Source organism: Stenella coeruleoalba (assembly GCF_951394435.1).
Source record: "Stenella coeruleoalba genome assembly, chromosome: X".
NCBI classification, from domain to species: Eukaryota; Metazoa; Chordata; class Mammalia; order Artiodactyla; family Delphinidae; genus Stenella; species Stenella coeruleoalba.
Genome location: NC_137152.1, coordinates 123,116,483 through 123,143,776, shown reverse-complemented (window position 1 = coordinate 123,143,776; position 27,294 = coordinate 123,116,483). Strand labels below are relative to the sequence as shown.

The following is a 27,294-nucleotide window of genomic DNA, read 5'->3' as shown; positions in this document are numbered from 1 at the left end:
CAACACTTTCTGTGAAGGGAAGAGAAATGAGGATGACAGCTTGGGGGAAGTCAGGACAAGAGAGAATTTTTTTTAAGTTAAGAAAGCTTCAGTGGAGAAGACTGAGGATGCAGGAGAGAGGGGAATTGGGGGAGGGGAAGTGCAGCAAGGACAGTTGTCCTGCTGTGGACCACAGTGCAATGCACGCACTCCTGACATTTCAACATTGTGCAAAGCCGCACACCAACAGTTATGGGTTGAATCATGTCCCCCAAAAAAGATATGTTGAGGTTAACACTCAGTACCTGTGAATTTGACCTTATTGGAGATGGAGTCGTCAGATGTAATTAGTTGAGGTCATCCTGGAATAGGATGGGCCCTGATCCAGTATGACTAGTGTCCTTATAAAAGGGGGACATTTAGGCACAGACATGCACACAGGAAGAACGCCACGTGAAAACTGGAGGGATCCCGCCCCAGTGCCTTCAGAGGGGTGGCAGAGTGCCACAGCCTGGGGCTGCACTCAGGAAGGGGCCTCCCATACAAAAGCTTCTTTTGTCGTTTGGTTTTTCCTTAACTTGTTTTTGTTTTTTAGTGAGTGAAGTGACAGCAAAGGCTTATAAATATCGGCAGATGGTGGGTAGATCCATGTGGGGGGCGGGGGGGCCACACACCGATCCCTCCCACTATCAGCTGAGATGAAGAACAGGAGCGTGGAAGCGTGAACGATGACCGCGCAGCACCACCACCCTCTAAGGCTCGCAGCCACAACTTTAAAGTGCTGGGAACCCGCAGAGTCAGACTGGACAGGACACTGGCTTAGCCAGGCCAGGCCAGCAAAGCAGCAGGGGGACAAGAGCAAGACAGACCATGAAAGAAGTCAAGACGTTGCAGGCAGTGTAAACCTCAATGGCTTGAGGTTGAGATTAGGAAGGGGCTGCGGTGATTGGTAACGACAAGGTCCCAGGTGTGACTGTGGCTGAGGGATGGGGAGAAGGTCAAGACCACCAGAGGGAGATGGTCAAGCAGAAGGAGCCGTATTACCTTAAGGGACACGTGGAGGCAACAGAAGTTAGTGTGCTGGACATTTATTTTTATTCTTTTGAGTTCGTATTTTCATCTGAATCCTCTGTTCCTAAGTGTTCTCACTGCACTAAATTCTACAGGAAGCCCAAAAAATTGATTCTCCAAAACATCCCATTGCCGTCTCATTTGAAGTGTTCCAAACATTTTTTAAAAGTATGTTACTCTGAAAACTTGTATTAATGGCAATTCCATAACCAGTGTTCAGTATACCCCGCCACTTCTAAGCTTCATATTAAATATTGGTATCTATTTGCCATTTTCCAGCAATCTGAATAATTTTGTCTTATGACACATGTGGAGTCGTACATGAAAAGTCTGAGCTGTACAAAGGCACTCTGACCATATACTCCTTCCCGCTCAAAAACCCTTCCGAGCTTTGTTCTTTGTCTCGGACCAATCCTTCTCCGGGATAAAACTTTTTTTCTCCAGCACCTTCTTTTTCATCTGACCTGCACAGACTCTGTCCAGAAAGCCAAGGTCAGTCCTAGACCTTGGTCATCTCTCAGGCAGCTGCGGACCAATGGAGTAGAGAAGTGCGACCACAGCCCACTTTTAACTGAACACTGCAGTCACAGTGGGATGCCAAGTCGATACTGAAAAGCTAACACTGTCACTTTGTGCTGGTATTGCAACCAACAGTGATAGTAAAGTTGAAAATTAAATGTCTAGGGTCAGTTAAAATTTAACTCTTAAGCTGCCTCTGGACCACCTGACTGAGAATAAACTATTGCCCAATCCACTCCGAACAGGGACTTAGTAGCCAAAGATGTTAAGTACTGAGGAAAAGGAAGAGATTGTTATCCCCTGACCTTTTGCTTTTTAAATTTTTGTATATTTTACTCTCTAGAATCCACAGGTCTGATCTGGGGAAAATAAGCTGACTCAGTCTTAGATGGGTTTATTTGGGGAGCTAAAAGATCCAGAAAAACATTCATGGCCTACCTCTGAATAAAGAATCCCCTAAAGGCAAAACAGAGTTGTAACACCATCAACTGAACATAAACCACGGCCAGGAGACATGATCCTTTATACACAAACTGCTCAAATATACTGAGCACACAAGAAAGGGATACAAACAAAAGTAAATTCTTCAGCTGAACTTTGAAGCACCATCCACACCTGAGTTTTCAGCTAGAACCCTGGGCCATGTCATGCTAATAACTCAAAGAAGAAAAGCAGTTCCGCGCATATAATACACTAACCAACTCTTCCAACACTGATGCCTTTCAGAACTGGTTGTGTAAACAGTACTCACTGCATACAGAAGAGTATTAATATAGAGAAAACATGGTGAATTAGCAGGCCTGTCTATTCTATGATACTGGTTGTAGTTATAAAATTTCAAAATAAAAAATGTAAAAATGAAAAAGTCTATCAATGAATTTTGGCCACAAGACTAAAAAGTCACTCTGCGATGAGTGCATAAAGCTTCAATAAATTTATGGCGTCACTTGGGGCAAGGAGAAAAAAGCCCTCCAACCCATCATACAATCGTAAAACTTCAGACCTCCCACCTGATGCTTCCATCTGGCTCTTTAAAATATTTGAACTATTATTACCTTTTTTGCAGAGGCAGATATTAGCTAAGCGGCCTTATGAGAGGAACTGGAAAAGGAAGTCAGCCATTGTCAAAAACTGGCCATGATCACGCAAGACCCAACAGGCTGAGTGAGGTGTTCAAAACCCCTTTCTCCCTCGAGGTGAGGCACTGACCTTGGATTCACTTTCTAGTTTGGTTGCCCTGGAAACCTGATGAAGGTGGATCGTCAGCTGTGGGATGGGCGGGCCTGCTTCCGGCACAATGTCCCAGGAGGTACCCTGCGCCTGGTCTGGGAGGGCTGCGACTGCACATCAACACCTGCTGGGAGTCACAGCTCAGCGTCCCTGAGTGCAGTGGGCCTACCGTTCCTGGGCCCTGACCCTGGCTGTTACGAGACAGAGTGCTCTCTGATGGCTTCTAAGCCAGGGTGGTTCCTGCGGCCACCTGTGGGGACATTAGAATTGTGCCTAAAGCTGTCCCCTGGCATGGTGCCCATGGTGTCTTGCCTGTCCTGTGTCCTTCAGAGTAAAGTGGTGTCAGACATGGCCTATCCGGGTCTTGTGAGTCTAACGTGCAGTCAAACCCAACACCAGCTATGGTGAGTGCTGTACATGCTATCGGCAGAGTCTGCAGAACCAACCAAGACGAACCTTTAAGAAATGGTTCAATACCCTTAAAGGTATCATGAGGTTTAGGGCAGAGAATAGCAAACACACAAAGAAAGGAGAGTATGCATTCATTAAGGGATTGAACTTAATGAATTATTAGGTATTTCTAAATAAGAGCAAGGCACCATGGTACAGAGGGAAGGGAATTCACCCGGGAACCAGATCTGGGTTTCACTCTGGCTACGCAGCTGTGGCGGTCAGCGTCTATAGGGGCAGCAAGGATGATCAACTGTGCTTCCCATCATCCCCTGCTGTTGCTACTGACCAAACCACTCTCAGTTAACCCCAGAAAATAAAATGCTATAATCTTTGACTCCATAATTCCATTTTTGGTAATCTAATCTCAGGAAAAATCCTAAATAAAAGAAAAATCCTTCTGTAAACATGCAAACTGCCGAGTTATTTCCTACTTAGAGAAAAAAATTTTAAAACAACCAATTGTCTGTGAATCACAGTTTACTAGAGTTTACCTATTAGAATACTATGAAACCAGTAAAATAATGTTAGTTTAAAAGCAGTATATAATAAGCAAATTCCATAATAAGTAAAGAAAGTAGGATAAAAATTATACAGACAAAATTATTTCAATTGTGTTTTTAAAAAAACCTATGCATAGAAAAAGAAATGGAAGCCACAGAATCATTAAGGGGGACTGCAAGTGGAACTTAAATGCCTTTTTTCCTATTTTCTAAACTTTCTCAAATGAACATGTTTACAATGGAAAAATAGTTAAATTTCAGTTGCATTTCCAACACATTTGTTACCCAGTATCACTTTTTGTAGTCAATCTTGTGCTCATTATCTTTCCGGGTTTACTATCCTAATATTAAGCTTGAGGACTTCCCTGGTGGTGCAGTGGTTGAGAGTCCGCCTGCCGATGCAGGGGACATGGGTTCGTGCCGCGGTCCGGGGGGATCCCACATGCCGCAGAGCGGCTGGGCCCGTGGGCCATGGCCGCTGGGCCTGTGCTCCGCAGAGGGAGAGGCCACAGCAGTGAGAGGCCCGCGTACCGCAAAAAAAAAAAAAAAAAAAAAAAAAAAAAAATTAAGCTTGAAAATGCCATGTCAAATCAGGATGGTTATGTTATTCTGAAAATGTAGACTGCTATAAGAGAAGCTTTCTGGCAAAGGCAAGACTTAAATATCTTTTATTTAATTAACAGAGCCTAATACTGTTTCTGACACATACTGGGTGCTTATGTATATTTACTGAATAATTAACTTAATTTTTGCTCTTTAATTCACACCTCTGAAGAGCTGTTTCCTCATATTGCCTGGAATACCTAAAAATTCGTATTTAGATTTTCACGGACTTAAGACAAAATTAAGATCTTCTGAGCAAATCATTCCTATCCTAATATTAACAGGGACATTTGATACCAATATACTTACCATAATAAAGTTTGGGAAAAAGTAGCACTTAAAATACATCAAGACGTTTACAAACCTCAAATTCTAAAATATGGAAATTCAAAAGTATCAAAGAAAAATTGACAAGGAACTCTGCTATCTTTCAGATTTAACTTCTCAATTGTTTGCTTATCTATATTCCTTCCAAAGGGATCTTATGTTGTTTCTACAAACACAAGAGGTTCTTGGGACACGGCTAGTTATGGTGTAAGTAAATAAACTTTACGAGTATGTGAAAAGACCCATGTTAATTTTAGAAAGTATAACATAAAAAAAGGTACTGTGCCACAGTTTTAACTTCACTGTTTTAATATCATGAAATACAAGTACAAAACATTGTACAAGTATACTCTTTACTACATGGAGATGGAATAATACATTTGTGTTTTTACCAGAATCTGTATCACCCAGTACTAGCCACTGTACCAATGGCTTTCCATAGGGATCTTCTAACACTCTTACGAAGTTTTATCATGAATAAAAAAGCTCACAACTCCGTTAAACCATCACAGATTTATATTTATCTTAATATTCCTGTTCAGCTGCTTTGGGGAACTGTTAAGAAGTACAAAATCGCCTCAGGCAAGAGTTTTCAGTGCGTAATTTTGTTATTTCATGTTGGCCAAGATCTCCTTTATGTTAGCATTGCAAAGGCTCTAGGCTCTGTGCACTTATATCGGGTTAGAAAGCGTTGTCTCAATAGCCCTCTTACTGTTTAGGAATGCAAATTACCACTTCCTGAAAAGTACAGAATATTATAATAGTTATTGGCTAAGCAGTAATTCATGAAACTGCATTTACACAGGACAAATAACAGCAATAGAGGACCATAAAGCCCCATGTGTGCTAAAGAAAAACAGTTTTTCAAATATTCAAACTGTTTTTCTTACCTCTAAACTGGTTTTAACCACATCACAAGTGAGAGTAACACCAGCCAATAAAGAAAAAGTAAAGTGTGCTAAACTGTCCAAAAAGTCAGCTTCTATAGCATATCTCACAGTTTTCAGCCATTTCAGCTAAGACTTTTCTTATAACAAACAAACAAACAAACAAAATGATGAAAGCAGCATTTACTTTGTTGGAAATGCAAAAAATAAAAATAAAAATACTGCAAATTTTATAAAATATTTGAAACTAATTCTGTTTTTATAAATAAATAAAGTGGTGTTTATCTTTTTTTAAAGTTTTAATCATCATTCTTGCTGTTAAAAATTATTTAAAGTTATGGCAACTTTTAAGGATAAACTTTGGGGTATTTAAAATAACATGTTTGGAAAATTGAACCACATTTTTAATTGCCAGCATTATGCTTTGTTCTTGGTAGAATCATCTTTGTTTCTTCTTTTTACATCCCAATTATAAACCCTGGCCATATCTGCAAGAATTGTCAAAGAAAATGCAAATGCAATTCTAAAGATAACATTCAATGACTAAGTATTCATTCACACACTGAATCAAAGACAGAAATCACACACAAAAAATACTAGTGACTACAGCAAGGTGTAGTATCATCTGGCAAAAAAGGGAACAAAATTACACCAAAATCAGGTCAAGGCCTCAAATCAATAATTGTTTAGCATATCTAGTCAACTATGGTATTATATTTAACAAATACGTGCTTGACACTGTCAACAGTTTTATAGAGAGCCCTTCATCCATGATAGTTCAAAGGTAGTTCAAAGCATACACTGACATGTAATGTTTAAATTATTACAATTATCAATCACTTTATCTCTTACCCTGTTTGGCTAACAGGACACTCACGCAATTTATTAAGCATCTACATCTTTTCCTTTCCACAAACGCCACCCTGCAGGCCTTCACGTATCGATTATTTGTTTCATGGGTCATGCCTTTGGTGGTATATCCAAAATGCCACCATTGGACTAAAGGTCATCTAGATTTTCTCCAATGTTATCTTCTGGGAATGTTATAGTTTTGGTTTTTGTGTGTGTGAATGAAGTCTCCACATTACCAGTCACGTGCCAACTCCTGCTCTAGGCCTCAAACAGGCCTGCCTTCCCTCACCAACCACTCAACACCTGTCATGTGCTACGTGCTGTGGAGGAGAGAGAGAAAGTGGAGCTCCTACACTTGAAGAGCTCCCAGTCTGGAATGAAAAATAAATAAAGCACTACGTGCAAAGTGCACTGGGAGCACAGAGGAACAACAAAACACCCTGAGAGGACTGGAAAATGTCCAGAAATGTTCTGCTGCTTGAGCCGACATATGAAAGACAAAACAGAGGAACCCAGGTAAACAGGGGGAAATGAGTCTAGATAGGAGGAACCAAGTGTGGACAAAGGACACAGCACATTTGGGGGCTGAGAAAAACCGATCGGGGTTATTTGGGACTTGGGTGCACTGAGAGAGGGCCAAGGCAGGAAGCAGTCAGTGGCATGAGGTAAGACTGGCAGGAAGCACCTCACAGGGCGCCCACGTGCATACCTTACATGTAACAAAGAACACTGAAGCATTATAACCAGAGGAATAAAAAGAAGTGTGACTCAGTGAATTCATGGTGGAGACAGTGTAAAGGACAGATGTGAGGAAACCAGACTAGAAAACTACTGAGTCTAGCTTCTAGAAGGCCAAAATGAGAGTAACAGCAATGGACAGAGAGATTTACAAGGGAAAGCTGACAAGAATCTGGTGATTAGTCGGCTTCTGGTGATGAAAGAGAGAGGAGCGAAGGTCGACTCCCACGTTTCTGTGCTGGGTGACTGTGCGGGGCTGACGACTAGGCGACAGGAGCGCGTGAGCAGCTGGGTCAACATGCGAGCCCTCCCCCTCGAGCAGGATACCTGCCGCTGCCTGTTCTCTCTGCCTTAAATACAGTCTCAGTCCTATCTTCTCAAAGCCTGCTCTGAACTAATTCCAGCCCACACCTATCTTTCCCTAACTTTAAACTGCCTTGGTGTTGAGTACATGAAGTGAACTTACTTATATTTTGCTGTGAGACGATCATTCAGCAGGTTCACATGTGCAGTTGTAACAGAGCAAGACTTCGCCACTCTTCTTGTTTTGCACTGATCCTCTCACCAGCCCATGCCCCATACAGCTTAGCACAGTTGCAGGAACACAGGAGACCCTTAATAAATACACTACTTGACTAGCTATGAAGATGTCTTGGGAAAATATTTGAAAGAAAAATACTCATTTGCTAAATCGTCTTGCTGTTTCCACCTTTCACACTTTAAATTCAGATTAGTCTACCTATAAAGTTATTAAATATTAGTTCCAAGTATGTCATTTACTACTCTCATAAAATCTGCAACTTAACATCAGTCTAAGAATAAGGACATTCTTTTCATTAAAGCAATGCATGTAAGAACGTTGAAAGCATCTTTCTCCTTTCCCCCCTTTGCCTTTTTTTAGGAAAGGATACTGACTTCTGTGGTAGTAAACTGATCTCGAAGAAAGTCGAGGTCTTCCTCAAGAGAATCAAGATTCTTTGTGGCAGTCGATAAATTCTTTTCCAACAACGCCTGAGCTTCATCAATATCATATTCAAGCATTACATTTGCCTGAAGAGAGAAAAGCATGACAGTGTCCGAACACTTACCCAGTGCTTTACAGGTTGGAACCGGGGCTGGCAAACTACAGCCCTTGGGCCAAATCCAGCCGGCTGCCTTTTGTCCTAAGTTTTATTGAAACCCAGCCATTCTTTATTCACTTAGACTTGCATGCTACAGTGGCAAAGCTAAGTACTACTTGTGACAGAGACCGTGTGGTCTGCAAAACCAAAAATATTTACCCTCTGGCCCTTAACAGAACATTTACTGACTCCTGGGTTAGAGAATATATTCACACACATTTTATCATTTACTCGTCGTAACAACCCTGGAGAGGCAAGTTACCTTCTCTACAGTTAAGAAAACAGAGGCTCCGAGAGGTCAGGTTACCTACGCTTTTGGGGATACTACATAAATGGAAGAATTACCATAAGAACCAGTACCTTTAGTTACCAAATCCTATCTTTCTACTAGCTCTATTGTGACACCAAATAGTATCACATTCAGATCAACTGAAATAGTTGTTTCTGAGCTTAAGATACCAAAAGTTTTCAAAAACATACATATTATCTACATTTGATCCACTGAGAGAAACAGCTGGCTTTTACTGCCCCCTTCCTACCTCCAGAGTAAATGCTGACACAGGGGGAGCCATACTCCTAGCACCTGACTTAACACCGGGCATTTCCTGAACCACTTTCCTTATCTGGCAAATGGAATTTGAAAATTACTCAAAGGATTGTTGGAAGAATTAAATGAGACAACATGAAAGTGCTTAGCACAAAGTAGGTGCTACATTCTTATTGACTGAATATGCCAATCCATGATAATCAGAAAACTATAAAAATTCAGATAGGACTAAAAATATTCAGTGCAGAGTAAATGCCTCTCTAAAACCCGGACCCACAATCTCATTTCTCAATGACTGATGCTTCTTATTACTTTTTCTTTTCCAGAAAATTTCTACACTTCGCTTACTTTTAACAAGAGAAAATCGAATACATTTAAAAACACTTCATTCATGTCAAAAAACATCAATCATTCATTCAGGAAGTACCGTGTGCCAAGTACATCTCCTTAGTTGATTCACCCCTCAACTACTGCCTGATCGGCCTCTCTATTTGACGGTCTAATAGTCACCTCAAGACTGACATGCCCAAACCACAACTCCAAGTCGCCCTGCAAACCTGTTAGTCCTCTGCCTGTGATATGAGTTACAAATATTTTTCCTGTTGATTGTCTTTTGACTTTGCTCATGGTTTCTGAATTTTGAGGCCTGAAAAACCATCCTTATTTCAGGGCTCTAAATAAGTTACCTGCGACTTGGCCTACAATTTTGATGGTGTCAGTATTTCATCACACATTTCAAATGTGACCCACTTGGAATTCACCATCGTGTGAGGCGGGCTCCAGCCGCAATTCTCTCTCTCTCTCTCTCTCTCTCGAGAGAGAGCTCCCTGTTGTCCCAGTCTAGTTTATGAAATCACCTTATCCCCACTTGCTGACTAAATGTGTGCCAAGGGAAAGAGAAACAAAGGACAATAACCCTTAGGATTTGGGCTACTGGGTGGACAGCTGTTCCATTTACAGAACTAAAACTAAACAAGTACGGGAATTATGCTTGTAGAAATAAATGTACAAACTCTGAAAAGATTACAGCTAACAGACATCAGGAGGAGGAACTAAGGGACAGAGAAGTGAGTTTCCATGTACGAATCTGCCTATCTTTCATGGCACGAGACTGCCTCTCAGGGATGACTCTACAGGATAGCAAGCGGAAATCCTCCCAGCTGGGAGAGCTGAGAGCAGTCGTGACTGGCTGCTTTGTATGGGAACTTGCCTGAGGTAACAAGACCCATGGATAGCTAGCTGGACAGTCAGGAATGGCTTGGCTGGTCGATCATGGGACTGAGAGGAGTAAAATAGGAAAAAATCACAGAGAAGGTCTGTGAAATCATCAAAATTGAAATATATGATTTTTAAAAATGGGTTCTAACCTCAAGGTTTTTGTAATAATCCTTGCCCCCTCAAAATTTAGAGAGATCTTTCTAGAACTAACAAAATCTGATGATGAAGAAACATCTATCTAAGGTTCAACAGCACCTTCTGTTACATTTAAGAGCTAAAGCATTAGTTGGAGGGGAAGCAGGGCTTTGGTCCGTTTTGTTTTGATTGGGAGAGACTCGAGCATGCTTCTGCAGCTATCTTCCTCACACTCCCGATCCCCCTGAATGCCACCCCTTCATTCCTTCCACAGCTTCAACAATAATGCTTTACAAATGTCAGCCAAGGAAGCTGTGGCTATTACATTTACTTACCCCCAACCACAGACACACTTTATCGGTAGGAGGAACTGAAGCTTTGCAATACAGGTTATCTGCCAGTAAGAACCTGGTCTCCAGTGAATTGGTGGACTCCTTCAAAAAAAATGACAGTACTGTAAACAGTCCATTTTCACACCAAGGTTATAAGGAAGAGATCACAGAACTGAACCTAAGCCATTTAAAACAGTCCTATCACACAGACTAAGTAGAGTGGTAAAGAAAGGAATGCTGGAGCCAGACGGATGGGCAGGGAGGCTCGTGCGTCCTGGCTCAGCTACTTACTATAGCTCTGAAGGCTGTGGCAAGCAGAGTTCTCACACACTCACACCCCCACACACACACCCGCCCCCACACACCCCAGTCTCACACCCCTCCCCGCCCCCACACACACCCCAGTGCCTGGCACAGAGTAAGCACTAGACAAGCGCTATCTATTATTACTTCATCAGTGCTTCGTGCTCAACAACCAATTTTCTGAAGCCTCTTATTAAGTTCATGACATAAAAAACATACTAGAAATGTAGTTATTCTACCAGTCAAGTAATAAATCATATATACATACACATACTATTTTAAATACAATATACTTATGACATTTAATTTTTACAGTCTGCTTATGTAACAAATATTGGATGAGGACTTGGAAGAGTCTCAAATCCAGTTCTGCCAGGAACTAGCTATGTAACAGTGCTCAAGTGTAACCTCTTTGCAAATGTTGCCTCAGCTGTGAAATGAGAACCTGAAACGTCATTTCTAAAATTTTTTCCAGCTCTGTAAGTACTGGACTCACTCCTTATTCTTAGAGAGAACAATAACAACAACAGAAACTATTAGATGCTGCTCAAAATGACATTTTCTTTTTGTACTTAAAAAGAATTTCAAATTGCATTTAAGTTCTGCAGATACTACATATAAGTAAAATACCCCAAGAAGTGTGGGTCCTAGAATTAAACCTGACTTTTGGCGGAAAGCCACATGTCTCACTGTCTGTGATGTCAGTACACGTGCTCAGGACTGGTTCAAATACCAGTGACCAAGGAGTCAAGGAACACATGTCTCTGCTGAAGTATCCTGGTTTGCTCATGTTTACAAAGAAAACTGCACTTACTTTTTTCTTCTGCATGTACTTTAGAATTTCTAAAGTCTGCTTAATTTCAGGAATCTGACCTTTTAGCCTGTGAATAAGAAAAAGGTTAACTTAGTATTTGGCATCAGGACACAGTCTTACTAGCTTTGCATTTTCTACTGATATGTTTTGAGGACAATTTATATATATGAAATATTTAAGATATTTTATCTGTAAGATATTTAATAAATTTTCTTTATTAAAATATTTAAGATATTTCAGACATAAATATTTATTAAAATATTTAGATATAATAGCAAATATTTACGGAATGACTACTGTGCACAGAGTCCTATTCTATACGTCAAACCCCCCATCATTAGTTAACATTTCTAGGGAAAATCATATTCCACAGAGGTGATTCAGAGGTTCTACATTTAATTAGAATTGCATTTTAAATACTCATTTTTAAAATAACATGCATTCAAATATTATATTCTAAATTGAAAACCACCAACTCCCTCAGTCACAGGCAGCTCAGCACCAGCAAGTGCAGGGACAGCTTCTCAGGGCCTGCGCTTCCCACACTGTAAAAGCACTTGAATACCTAACACACCACAGCAAGATATAGTACAACTTTGCGATGCTTTTAAGCTTTGGGTAATTTTTCTTTAACTTTTATGTTGAAAAATACTTTCTTTTCAAGTTAGGTAACAACAGTTCTTAAAATTATAAATGGATCACTGTTTGAACACACGAAAAAACTTAAGAAAACGATGGACATGATGAGACTGATCAGACTCAACAGTTAAGTTATATTATAGCTACTAGAAAAACAACTAGCCTGGAACAACTGGACATCCACACATAAAAAACATGAATCTAGACACAGACACTACACATTTCACAAAACTTAAGTTCACATGAATCACATACCTAAAGGTACAATGCAAAACTATAAAGCTCCTAGAAGATAACACAGGAGAAAACCTAAATGACCTTGGGTACGGTGATGACTTTTTAGATACAACACCAAAGGCACAATCCATGAAAGAAATAACTGACATGCTGGACTTTATTAAAATTAACAACTTCCACTCTGCACAAGACCCTGTCAAGAGAACAAAAAGACAAGCCACAGATTGTGGGAAAATATTTGCAAAAGACACATTTGATAAAGGACTGGTATCCAAAATACCCAAAGAACTCTCAAAACTCAACGATAAGAAAATGAACAACTGGATTAAAAAAATGGACCAAAGCCTTTAACAGATACCCTACCAAAGATATACACATGGCAAATAAGCATATGAAAAGATGCTCCACATCGTATGTCATCAGAGGATTGCAAATTAAAATAACGAGATACCACTACACACCTATTACAATGGCCAAAATCCAGAATACCGACAAGTCCGGATGTTGGTGAGGATGTGGAGCAACAGACCCTTTGGAAGACAGTGTGTCGGGTTCTTACAAAATAAAAATACTCTTACCATATGATACAGCAATCATGCTCCTTGGTATTTACCCAAAGGAGCTGAAAACTTAGGTCCACACAAAAACTGCACACAAATGCTTATGGAAGCTTTATTCATAATTGCCCAAACTTGGAAGCAACCAAGATGACCTTGGTAGGCAAATGGAGACATAAACTGTGGTCCATCCAGACAATGGAATAGTATTCACTGCTAACAAGAAATGATCTATCAGCCACGAAAAGCCATGGGGGAACCTTGAATGCATATGACTAAGTGAAGGACGCCAACCTGAAAAGGCTGCAGACTGTATGATTCCAGCTATAAGACACTCTGGAAAAGACAAAACTATGGAGACAGCAAAAGGATCAGTGGTTGCCAGGGGTTTAGGAGGGGGAGGGAGGGATGAACATGCTGAGCACAGAGCATTCTTAGGGAAGTGAAACTACTCTGTATGATGCTATAATGGTGGATACATCACATCGTGCATGTGTCCAAACCCACAGAATGTACAACACGAGGGTGAACACTAATGTAAACTACGGACTTTAGCTAATAATAACATATCAACCTTGGCTCATCAATTGTAACAAATGTTCCACTCTGGTGAAGGGTGTTTGTTGATAATGGGGAGGCTATGTGTGTGTGGGGGCGGGGGCTATACAGGAAATCTCTGCATCTTCTGCTCAAGTTTGCTATGAAACTAAAACTGGCCTAAAAAATAAAGCGTATTAAAAATAATTTTTAAAAACTACTAGCAACTAATTCCCAAATGAAATCAATCTCACTGACAAGAAAATAAGAGATAAAAATATGCTGAAAACACTCAAAGTCAAACTTAGAGAAGAAAGAATGAAACATTTTTAGCTCTTTTTTTGGATTAAAGCTGCCCAAGGCTTTAAAGTGTTTTGCATGGAAAAATGTGCAAAACAGTTCTGGGAGTCCTGTCAAATCACAATGTAATCTGTAAGGAAACAGACTAAGGATACAAAAACAAAGCTGTGGTTCTTTCAAAATACATTTAACAAAATATTATTAGAGATCAGCATGTAAACAAAATTTAAATATGATAATGAAAATGTACTTCGTGAATTATATAAAGGAAGTCACATCATGTGTGAAGAAGGTTAGCACAGCAAACTTTATTACAGCGTGTGCTACTGACCCGGCAAATATGTCAGATAAGCCTGCTGCTTAAAAAATAGTATCACTGGGGCTTCCCTGGTGGCACAATGGTTTAGAGTCCGCCTGCCGATGCAGGGGACACGGGTTCGTGCCCCGGTCCGGGAAGATCCCACATGCCGCGGAGCGGCTGGGCCCGTGAGCCATGGCCACTGGGCCTGCGCATCCGGAGCCTGTGCTCCACAACAGGAGAGGCCACGACAGTGAGAGGCCCGCGTACCACACACACACAAAAAAGTATCACTATCTGGTAGTACAGCCCAGTGAAGATTTGAGAAACACACCCTTAGCATTGATTTTTTTTTAAAGCGTAGTTTGAAGGCTAATGTTCTATGAACTCTTTACAATTCAATATGGATATCGTAGATCTCTCAATTTTGCTTATTTTTGTATATGTTGATATAGGTAAATGCTAGAAAGATCTACATTGAATCATTTATAAAATATCTGATACACATATAACATTAGTATGTTCAGATCAAGTTTTTTGGTCATGTAAATGATTTCTGTGATTGACTGACAGATTGATTTATGGCTGAGTTGGGTCTTCGCTGCTGCACATGGGCTTTCTCTAGTTGCGGCGAGCGGGAGCTACTCTTCGTTGCACTGCACGGGCTTCTCATTGTGGTGGCTTCTCTTGTTGTGGAGCACGGGCTCTAGGCGCGCGGGCTCTGTAGCTGTGGCTCGTGGGCTGTAGAGCGCAGGCCACTGTGCAAGTCTGAGCAATACACCCTCCCCACCCTGCTCTGTCCCAAAAGATAGCAGCTCTCCTGAACTGTGTGTTTACAGTCCCTTTTTCACTTTTTCAAATAGTTTCATCACATTTATGTGTATCCCTGAACAATATATTCTCTGCTAGTTTCTTAGCTTAATACAAATGGTCTCATGTTGTATGCATTTTTCTGGGGTTTTGCTTTATAACTCAATTAAGTTCCTAAGATTTGTTCATTCATCTTCACTGCTGTGTAATATCCATTTAAAAATATAACACAACTTGTTTATCCACTTCCTAGCAACAGACACTTGGATCAGTTCCAGATCTTTGTTATTCCATGAACAATGGAAATCTCTAGGTTCTGGGAGTGGGTAGGGAAGTGAGAGGGAAGACAGCAGCTTAGAAGGGAAGTGGGTCAAGTCTCCAAAGGGGGAATTTAAGGCTAAAGGGCAGGTGTTTTTCCTCCCTCTAAATTGCTGTGGGTGAATCACATTACCCACCCCATCACGGCTACAGGGCAGAAAAACAGCAGAATTGGCCAAAGGCAGGGAGAAGGTCAGGCTGAGGAGCTGAGAATACAGGTACTGGCCCCCAGCAGTTCCCCTTGCCCACTCCCCCTCCCAGGGGAGATGCCAAAGACAGAGGAACGGAAAGAATGTCCCAGAGGCCCAGAGGCCGAGGCACCTGGTAGGGGAGAAACAGCATTTGTCCAATGGCTGTGCTGCAGAGTGTAAACCCCACCCACCAGGAGGGACTTGAATTACTTCTGTTCCCACACACATTAATGGCCAAAGGAACTGATAATCCTGAGGGAATATGAGCTGATGGGGAAAAAAATGGTAATCTGATAAACTCAACTACAAAATAAAATAAAGACAATAAATTCGACAACCTGTACCAGATGAAATAAAATCAAATTCTACAAGATTATACAGAGAGTATTTAAAAATACTTCAAAGAGAAAAGACAGGATATTGGTAATATGAAGAAGAAACAAGTAGCTGTAAGAAGGACCAAAAATACTACGTATAAAAAGTGTAATGGTTGAAATAAGGAACTCACAGATATCCATTTAATTGCCAAAAGACAAATTACCAAAATAGCAGAAGACAGGAAATAATAAAGAGACAGGGAAGGCAGAATTAGAAGAGTCAACATCCATATTAAAAGGAATCCCAGAAGGAGAGAAGGAAAAAAATTAACAGATGACAGAAAAAAATGAAAAAATGATAATCACAAAATTTCCAGTTAGAGAAAGATAAAGCACATATAATTCATGCGTTAAAGAGTTCACCACAAGACAATGAAATACTAAATAACTTTTTTATATACCTATCAATAATTACTTTATTTATATATTTTTAAATAGATCTTTATTGGAGTATAATTGCTTCACAATACCGTGTCAGTTTCTGCTGTATAACAAAGTGAGTCAGCCATATGCATACACATGTCCCCATATCCCCTCCCTCTTGAGCCTCACTCCCACCCTCCCTATCCCACCCCTCTAGGTCATGGCCAAGCACCAAGCCGATCTCCCTGTGCTATGCTACTGCTTCCTATACAGCTGAAGGAAAAAGTTAAATGACAGGCTGCAACAAAAGATTTACAACACCTGTAAAGAAAAGGTTAGTATCCAAACTACACAGCCGTCTGCTGCAAAACAACTCAGTCAAGCACAGAAACAGTTTTTGTTGCACAGCTGGTATCACAGAGGTGAGGGAACTTTCAGAAAAAATAAAAGGGGATAAAACTGGAAAAGGCTTTGAGTTGAGCAGTGAGGACTAGAGAAAAGCAGGCATCTCAAGGCAGGTGACAATACCAGCTATAGACCTGAGCCTGGCCCCTGACGCTCGGCTCAACAGGGGAGCTCACATATTAAGTGCAAGAACTTGGAACAGGGCTCAAGCAGTCCAAGGCTGATGAAGACCCACAGCTCCTGCAAAAGCAAAATCGTCTATAGATAAAAGCAATCCACACAGGTATCCATGGTTACAGGAAGCTGACATATAGTCAGTTAAGGAAGAATTTAAGAAAGATATCCTCACAGGGCTTCCCTGGTGGCGCAGTGGTTGAGAATCCACCTGCTGATGCAGGGGACGCGGGTTCGTGAGCTATGGCCACTGAGCCTGCGCGTCTGGAGCCTGTGCTCCGCAACGGGAGAGGCCACAACAGCGAGAGGCCTGCGTACCGCAAAAAAAAAAAAAAAAAAAAAAGATATCCTCACAAAGACAAATTATAGTCAGATAAAACAAAAGAGATGACAATCTTGAAAGCATACAAAAAGAAAAATTAGTTTATCTAAAAAGATTTAAAATAAAACCATATATTGTTTACATGGAACACCCTTAAATATAAATAATAAATAAGCTGAAAGAAAAGGGATTGGAAAAAATACACCAGGAAAATGTTAGCCACCACTCCTGGGTATGTATCTGGAGAAAACTATAATTCGAAAAGATACATGCACCCCACTGTTCATTGTAGCACTATTTACAATAGCCAAGACATGGAAGCAACCTAAATGTCCATCGACAGATGAATCAATAAATAAGACGTGTTACATGTATACAATGGAATATTACTCAGCCATAAAAAAGAACGAAATAATGCCATTTGCAGCAACATGGATGGACCCAGAGATTGTCATACTGAGTGAAGTAACTCAGACGAAAAAGACAAATATCATATGATATTGCTTATATGTGGAATCTAAAAAAAATGGTACAAATGAACTTATTTAGAAAACAGAAATCGAGTCACAGATGTAGAAAACAAACTTATGGTTACCAAAGGGGGAAGGGGGGAGGGATAAATTGGGAGCTTGGGATTGACATATACATACTATACATAAAATAGATAACTAATAAGAACCTACTGTATAGCACAGGGAACTCTACTCAATACTCTGTAATGACCTATATGGGAAAATAATCTAAAAAAGAATGGATATATGTATGTGTATAACTGATTCACTTTACTGTACACCTGAAACTAACACATTGTAAATCAACTGTACTCTAATAAAATTTTTTTTAAATGTTAGCCAAAAGAAAGCCGGAGTAGCTCTAAGTGTCCAACAAAACTGACTAAAACAATAAGCATTATTTTACATAGGGTTAAATTCACCAAGAAGACTTCGTAATTCTCAAATTGCATGCACCTAATAGAAAAGACTAAAAAGCTTTAAAAAAAAAAAGGATAGAAAATTGTTTCAGGTTAAGATGGCAGCAGACTAGCACTTGCACCTCTAACTGTTCACGTAGCAGAGAGCTGTTGAGATGATAGGAGTTACAGGGCTATTCCTGCAAGGGAACAAAGTGACAGGTGAGCTGATTTCCTGCAGCCACTTTTTACCAAAGAGTACATGAAGGGACATTTCTCTTTACAGAAATATGCCAGCTTATTAATAAATAAAAAATAAATAACTGAATTAGAACATCATCATTTTGCAACTCATAATTAATGGATCTAGGAATTCAGTATCATTCTAAGAAACAACTAGATACTATCTGCCCCTTAATGGAGAAACAATACACAAACCTATGAAGGAGTGTTGCCAAAAAACAAAAACAAAAAAAGAAAAAAAAACAAAAAAGAAAAACCTGACTATGAACAAGACTGCATATACAACTATCAACTTATAATAAACAGAAAGGGCAAAGAAACATACTTGAAAATCCCACAATTGCTTTGAAATTTAGCAACATACTTCTGAATAACCCATAGATTATGAATCTAAATGTGAAAGATAAAACAATAAAGCTTTGAGAATAAAACATGAAGAGAATATCTTCATGAACTTGGGATATTTCTTAAATAGGACACAAAAAGTACTAACCACTAAGGAAAAATTCTTAAATCAAACTACATTAAAAATAAAGGGTGATGTATATATGTCCATGCCACGGGTGTGATAGGGAGGGTTGGGTGGGAGGGAGGGAGACGCAAGAGGGAAGAGATGTGGGGACATATGTATATGTATAACTGATTCACTTTGTTATAAAGCAGAAACTAACACACCATCGTAAAGCAATTATACTCCAATAAGATGTAAAAAAAATAAAGGGTGATGACTCAAACAGTATATCCACAGTGCTTCCATTTAAAAAAAGAAATCGGAAGCCTACCCCATACCACACATAAAAATAAACTTCTGATGGATTAAGAAGTTAGATATGAAAATGAAAAAAATTAAGACTTTAAGAAGAACACTTAGGAGTATGTCTTTTTGAACATGGAATACAAAACAGGATTTCTTAAACAATACACAAAAAGCACTAACTATTAAGAGAACTTTTGACTTAAAACATTTAAATTAAGAACTACTCATCAAAAGAAATCATAAGGGGAAAAAAAAGAAAAAGCAAGAAAAATTTCTCACATATAACCTAAAAGGACTAGTATCCAATATATAAAGAATTCCTACAAATAAAAAAAGACAACCAACCCATTATTAAATGAATAAAACTCTTCAAAAAAGTTTTCCACATTTGCCGTCTCCATCATTCTCCTCTGAACCACTGGGCCAACACTGTTCCCATCCAGAACACCAATGACTTCCACTTTGCTAAGTCCAAGTCCATTCTCAGTCCTTACCCCACTTGGGTGAGCCATCCGCAGCATTTGACACAGGTGATCATTCCCTCCTCCATGATACATTTTCTTAGCTAGGCTTCCAGAACCCCATGATCTCCCAGTTTTCCTGACCTCACTTAAAGTTTCTTTTCAGCCTTTTTTGCTGGTGTTCCCTCTTCTCCCTAACTTCTTACTGTTGCAATGTCCAGATCCTTGATCTTCTCTTCACTTGCATGCACTCTCTTGGTGATGGACCTCATTCAGTCCCCTGGCTTTAAATGACTCCCAAATTTTTATCTCCAACCCAGATCGCTCCCAAAATTCACATTCATATATTTAACCGTCTACCTAACACCTCCACCTGGATGTCCAAATGATGTCCAAGGCATCTCAAATGTGTCCAGAATTGAACTCCTCCTGATCTTCCCCCAAACCTGCTCCACCCACAGTCTTCTCAGATGTTGGTAACTCTCCCTTCCAGTTGCTCAGACCTGGGAGCCATCCCACATGCCTCCACAGTACTAGAGTTACCAAGGTAACTATGACACACGGATTCCCTCCGCTTCCCCAAGGCTTGGTCCTGAGGTCCATTTTCTTCTCTGTCTGTAACCTCCGTGCAAATGACCTCAAAGCCAATGGCTTTATGCTTCTTTTTCAAATAAAAATAAACTTTTATTATAAAAGCAATAAATGTACATTGCAGAAAATTAAGAATACAGGTAAGCAAAATAAGAAAAATGCTATTTCCCACCACCCAAAGATTACCACTGTCAATATAACATTAGTGTCAATTCTTCCAGGTATTTCTGTGCACACACACATTTTTTCCCCAAATAAGAAGAGATAATGTTCATAGTGTTTTCTATCCTTTTTCCTATTAACACCCCTCATCTGTCCATGTTGATGACTTTTCATATCATCTAACACCTAGCCCTATTCAAATTTCCTCAGTTGTCACCAAAATCAAATGAGAAAATATATCTAAAAACAAACTTTTGGTTTGTTTTTTTCTTTTTTTTTTGGTCGTGCCGCATGGCTTGTGGGATCTTAGTTCCCTGACCAGGGATTGAACCCACACCCTCGGCAGTGAAAGTGCGGAGTCCTAACCACTGGACCACCAGGGAATTCTCATCTAAAGACAAACTTTTGTATTTTTGCGTAAGTGGTACCCTCACGCCCAGACTACCCTTCCTCACTGGAGCCTGTTTCCAAACTCATAACCAGGCTTCAAAATTCTACATAGCCATCTGCTTCTCTTGGAAGTTTCCCCTGAATCCCTCTGTCCCCCTTCAGATCACCCGTTCCCCTATGCTAACTCATTACTGTGCACCATAACTCCTTGACTGCTATACTCTGTACTTATTTAAATATCTATTATGCCCCTAGACCATAACCCTGTTGAAAGCAGATACTGGACCTTATTTCACCCAAAACAGTATCTGGCACCTATGAGGAATTCCATAAACATTCAACTGACAGAAGAATGCTGTCACATGTGCATAGCAGGTATCTGTAGGTATTTATTACTGTGGATTGATTTCGTAAGCTACTATGAACATACAGGGGAATAAAGGATCGAGAGCAAGAATACTTCTGCCCTATCACTTATGAAGTCTTGGCAAGGTCACAACTTCTGTGGGTTTCTCATCTCATCGGCAAAATGAAAAGAATGAACTAGACATTTAAGATGCTACGATCCTAGAAGCTTTGGAATAAGGACTTCAATATTCATTCTATTACGTTTGCAAAAGCATCTTTAGACTGACAATACCAAAGTGCTGGTGAGCATGAAGAACAACTGGAACTCCCAATACATTGCTGGTGGCAGTGTAATATGCTAAAGCCACCTAGGAGGACTTTTGGCAGCTTCTCATAAAATTAAACATACACTTACCATACAAGTCAGCAATTCTACCCCTTGGATAATTACCCAGGAGAAATGAAAACAAATGTCCACCCAAAGGCTTAAAACCAAATGGGGAAACAAACCAAATGTCCATTGACAAGCAAATAGATAAAAATAAACAAAAACTGTGGTACATCCACATACAATGGAAAATGACTCAGCACTAAAAAGAAACTAATTTACTGATACACACAACACCACGGATGACTCTCAAAAAGCATTATACTAAGTGTAATAAGCCTGACGTAAAACAGTAGTTACTGTATGCTTCCATTTATATGAAGTTCAAGAACAGACGAAACTAATTTATGGTGAAAATAACCAGAACAGTGGCTGTCTCTGGGAGTGTGCAGGGTTGGGCGTAAAGGGGCAGGAGGAAACTTCCTGAGGTAACAGAAATGTTCCATATATTGATCTGGGCAATGGTTACAGAAGTGGATACATTTATCAAAACTCATCAAACTGAACATTCAACGCATAGACATTTTATCTGTATGCAAATTATGTCTCGATCTTTTAAAAGTCTAAGCTATACAATATTAATTTTAAAAACTTAGAAATTTTGCACTTACCTCCTTTTCTTTTGAGCAAGGTTGAGCTCCATAAACTTATACTTCTGGTACTGTTCATCCAGCTTCTTCAGTACTGTATCTGCAGTCTCATTCCCAGGCTGTTTCATGAAGGAATCTACATCTTCCTTTAATATCAAAAAGAATACATTACAAATTTTAGAATTCATACCTCTGATTTTTGACCGCTTTAGCTTTATTTTTAAACATAAAAAGAGCTTGTGTTTCTTTTTCTCCAAAGGCTTGTTTTTAACCAAAAAAGTATTTATAAAAAGTTAGAGAACATTTCAGACAGTGCACATACATTATGTAGCTAATTTATTATTCTTCCACCTTTCTCTTTTTATTTATATATAGGGAAAGAAAGATGACCTTGTCTGCTTTTTTTTTAACATCTTTATTGGAGTATAATTGCTTTACAATGGTGTGTTAGTTTCTGCTTTATAACAAAGTGAATCAGCTATACATATACATATGTCCCCATATCTCTTCCCTCTTGCGTCTCCCTCCCTCCCACCCTCCCTATCCCACCCCTCCAGGCGGTTACAAAGCACCCAGCTGATCTCCCTGTGCTATGCAGCTGCTTCCCACTAGCTATCTACCTTACATTTGGTAGTATATATATGTCCATGCCTCTCTCTCGTTTTGTCACAGCTCACCCTTCCCCCTCCCCATATCCTCAAGTCCGTTCTCTAGTAGGTCTGTGTCTTTATTCCTGTCTTACCCCTAGGTTCTTCATGACATTTTTTTTCTTAAATTCCATATATATGTGTTAGCATACGGTATTTGTCTTTCTCTTTCTGACTTACTTCACTCTGTATGACAGACTCTAGGTGTATCCACCTCATTACAAATAGCTCAATTTCGTTTCTTTTTATGGCTGAGTAATATTCCATTGTATATATGTGCCACATCTTCTTTATCCATTCATCCGATGATGGGCACTTAGGTTGTTTCCATCTCCGGGCTATTGTAAATAGAGCTGCAATGAACTTCAAAGCTTTTGCACAGGAAACGAAACCATAAACAAGACCAAAAGACAACCCTCAGAATGGGAGAAAATATTTGCAAATGAAGCAACTGACAAAGGATTAATTTCCAAAATTTACAGGCAGCTCATGCAGCTCAATAACAAAAAAACAAACAACCCAATCCAAATATGGGCAGAAGATCTAAATAGACATTTCTCCAAAGAAGATATACAGATTGCCAAAAGACACATGAAAGAATGCTCAACATCATTAATCATTAGAGAAATGCAAATCAAAACTACAATGAGATATCATCTCACACCGGTCAGAATGGCCATCATCAAAAAATCTAGAAACAATAAATGCTGGAGAGGGTGTGGAGAAAAGGGAACACTCTTGCACTGCTGGTGGGAATGTGAATCGGTACAGCCACTATGGAGAACAGTATGGAGGTTCCTTAAAAAACTACAAATAGAACTACCATATGACCCAGCAATCCCACTACTGGGCATATACCCTGAGAAAACCATAATTCAAAAAGAGTTATGTGGGCTTCCCTGGTGGCGCAGTGGTTGAGAGTCCGCCTGCCGATGCAGGGGACGCGGGTTCGTGCCCCGGTCTGGGAAGATCCCACATGCTGCGGAGCGGCTGGGCCCATGAGCCATGGCCGCTGAGCCTGTGCGTCCAGAGCCTGTGCTCCACAACGGGAGAGGCCACAACAGTGAGAGGCCTGCGTACAGCGCCAAAAAAAAAAAAAAAAAGAGTTATGTACCAAAATGTTCATTGCAGACCTTGTCTGCTTTATACATCCGCCTTGCAGCACATTGCCTAGTCATGTGCCCTAGCCACAAAACGATTCAACAGGCTGTGTGCCAAAATTATAGATTTTATTACTGAAATTTTTAACTGAACAAGTTCTGCCACAGATATCATGCTAAATATCGTCATTAGGTTCCCAAGACAAGTCACAACTGCTTCCTTGAGTATCAAGTGGTTGAAATAAAGTAAGCCTAAAAGGCAAACTGAACAATCTTTTGTAACAGGAATAAATAAGCAAAAGAAAAGCAATAAAACTGAACTGCATTTTTTTAAATGTATACTGCACATGCTGGTCCTTGAAGCAAAGCTAGTTAATTAGGTTAAGGATCAGGAACTACGTGAAACTATATGGAAACTTAAAGGAGATTCTGTAACAGCCTTCTAGTAGTTTAAAGAACTTTAGTCCTTCCTTGCAACTAAGTTATATTCAATTATCTCAGTTTCTGGGATCTCTACATCATTATTCTTATCCATGCTTACTAGCTATAAGGGAGTATTTTAGCAGAAACAAGGCAAGAAGCAAAAAGAAGAGAAACACAGCAAGGGAGTGAACTATGAAGCCATCAAGCTAGAGACTAAAAGAAATTGAAAAGGTGAGGCTGAGGCAATGGCTGAGTTCTGCATGGAGATGAAATGCATGCAGTTAAAATGCAGATAAATGCATTCTGGAGATAAAATGGAGATAGCATCTTCCTAGAAGGCTCACTGTAGGAAGAGAAATGTCAAAGTTTTTTAGCACATGTTATTAGAAGCTTAGACTCTAGCAAGGAGAATTAACTACTGCAGCATAAGTTTGTGGTTAAGAGACAGGGGCTGCCTGGTTTGAATGCTGGCTTCATCACATACTAGATGACCTTGGAAGTTATTTAACCTTTCTCTTTGGCTCAATTTCCTCATCTTTAAAAAGAAAAAAAGTACCTTTTCCTCACAGGGGATTAAATGAGTTAGCACGTGTAAAATACTTAGAAGAGTACACAACAGCTAGTAGGTGTTCAACATTAGATATGTATAAGTGTACAAAACTACAGGGAGGTCATATCTGAACTAGATGTTGAGAGATGGAGAGGTCAACAAATCGACAAGGGGGAAAAGGGACAATTAAAGTAGAGAAAGAAAACAAATTACTACATCAACGGGAATGGGGAAAAGGCAAGGTGTGACTTTTAACCACTATCAACACAGAAACTAATATATATTAAGCATCTACTTGCAATACTGAAAGCACAGTCTCTGTTTCTCAGGGCAACTCTAACTACTGTTACTCCTATTTCAGTTAAAGAAACGGAGGCTCAGATTGTAAAATAATATGCTCAAGACTAAGCAGCAACTGGGAAGTAGAGGCATGATTCAAACCTTGTTCTATTTAGAAACCACTGTTCTTTCTATAATACCATGTTATTCCAATTAGTTTAGGAACACACAAATATTTACGTAAACTTGGATTATTTATTATATCATATTGATAGAAATTTTAAGGTCTAGAAAAAATAACTTGTGACATTTTAGGGAAAATGCATTTTAAGGTAACAGTTTATAAAGCCCTTTGATAAAGTTTATCCTCCTGAATTAGATTTCTGAAGCCATCTCTTGCTGAGCACCATGGGTGTGGTATTTTAAGGCACTATGGAAATTCAATCAACACTTAGTTATGAGCTTATACTGTGTGTCAGGTACTGTGCTAGCGTCAGGAGAAATGACAGGGAGCAAGGTAATGACCTAACCTCCCTCCCAGTGGCAGAGCATGGCGCAGAAGTAGAGCTCTGCAGCCCCACAGACTGCCTAAGTTCAAAGCCTGGGTAACTCACTTACACCCTGTGTGACTTGGAGCAAGTTACTCAAGGGCTCTGTGTCTCTGTTTCAACATGTACAAAATGAGAATAACAGTATCTGCCTCTTAGAGTTTTGTAAAAGCATTAGGAAAGTGCCCGGTATTCAACAAATTTTCTCTCTTGTTGACAGTTACCTGGGAGATGAGTGGAAAGAAATAAGTGGCACGGCTCAGGGAGAAAAAACAAAATAACTGAAGAAAATAGTACAAAACCGAATCATCAAATGCAAATATGCACAGAATGTATATAAAAGTGGTGTGAATAAAAGAATAAATAAAAGAAATGGGTCTTTTGAAGGTTGGAAGATACCAAGAACAAAAAGGTAGAGACAAGGCAATATAGCTACAAACCAAAAGGTTGAGAAATTTCCATTAAGATTTTATAGTAGTTCAGGCAAAACTGAGTGGAGAAAGGTGGGCGATACCGGCCTGGAAGGCCACTCAGGTTTTCTCTTATTATTCAAATAATATTCAAATACTATTTCGAGAACAGCCTTACGGGGCGAGGACAGGATTGAAAGCACTACTTTTTTCCCTCCGTTTGGCCTTGGGTTGGTCTCCCTGTTCTGTGAAGCCTCCAACAATGCACGCCCTGCTTCCTCTCTCACCTGCACACAATTTATTCTCTAAGTCGTTAAGACCATTTAGCTAAAAGCAAATGTGGTTACACAGGGGCTTCACTTAGACACCTTCTGGTGACCGCCCGTGGCCGACTGGCTGAAGCCTCAGGGGCCCAGCGGGCCACACAAGGCCTTCAAGGTCTCCCCGGTCCGACGTTCCCCTCCGCCTTCCTCCGAGGCAACTGGCCACCGCAGCCCTTCAACACACTAGGTGCCATTTCCTATGTTCACACCTGAGCTCCTCTGCCTGCTCACTGTACCCCGTCACCATCTACGCATCGCTCTCCCCGGCATCTAGGCTGACTCTCAAGCTTCTCACCGCCTCCGTTTTTCCGGGAAGTAGGGTCCAAATCCCGCGTCGGGGATGGGCTGGGGGGGGGGCGGTCCCTCAGAGAGGCCCCGCTCCCCCTCCGGCTCCGGAGTCCTTCGCCCCGCGCCACCCCCCATCTTCTGGGGCCTTCTCAGACCGCGCGCCCCACGGCGGGTCCTGACACAGCTCAGTCGGTCCTGGCACGGAGGGGGAGAGCGGACGGAGCGCTCTCTCCGCGGTCCTTTAGCTCAATTCCTTCCCCCAACAACCAAGGCCGAGCTGGGGGCCAAGAAGGAAGGGGTAGCCCACCGCGTAGCGTCAAGATACCGAGCACGAGCGTGTCTCTTACCACGAAAACGGCCTCAGGAATCCCCAGGTGGAGCCGCCGTCCGTTCCCTCCGGCCACTTCTCCCAAAACACAACCTTCCTTACCGGCCGCCATCTTGGGGAAGCGAGCGCGCGACTAACGGCCTATCGAGCGCCTGTAGCCTGGGGCCTGTGATTGGCTCACTCACAACGGCAGGCCCGCCCTCCGCTTGTGAGTCTGCACATTCATTGGCTCACAGGAAGTAGCCGCCCCTTACCCGTCGGACGAGTCGCCCAACCTGTGGGTTCTAATTGGTTGCGCGCAGGTGAGTGATAAGCGTGGAAGGACTGCCGAGGCGAAGCTGGCTCTGCAGGGAGGACCAATACCTAGTCCTGGGAAAAGGGATTCCGGGGGTTTTGTGGGT

General features: G+C 40.7%; 1 protein-coding gene across 1 annotated transcript; it reads right to left on the bottom strand.

The window, feature by feature from the left end:
* Positions 1-4,874: 4,874 nt before the first annotated feature.
* Positions 4,875-27,049, bottom strand: VBP1 (VHL binding protein 1). The gene is made up of 6 exons (XM_079910573.1): positions 26,913-27,049; positions 22,019-22,143; positions 11,630-11,696; positions 10,516-10,614; positions 8,071-8,209; positions 4,875-6,057 (listed from the first exon to the last, which is right to left on the bottom strand). The coding sequence occupies exons 1-6, from the start codon at positions 27,003-27,005 to the stop codon at positions 5,987-5,989; spliced, it is 594 nt and encodes a 197-aa protein (XP_079766699.1). The 5' UTR covers positions 27,006-27,049; the 3' UTR covers positions 4,875-5,986.
* Positions 27,050-27,294: the final 245 nt, after the last annotated feature.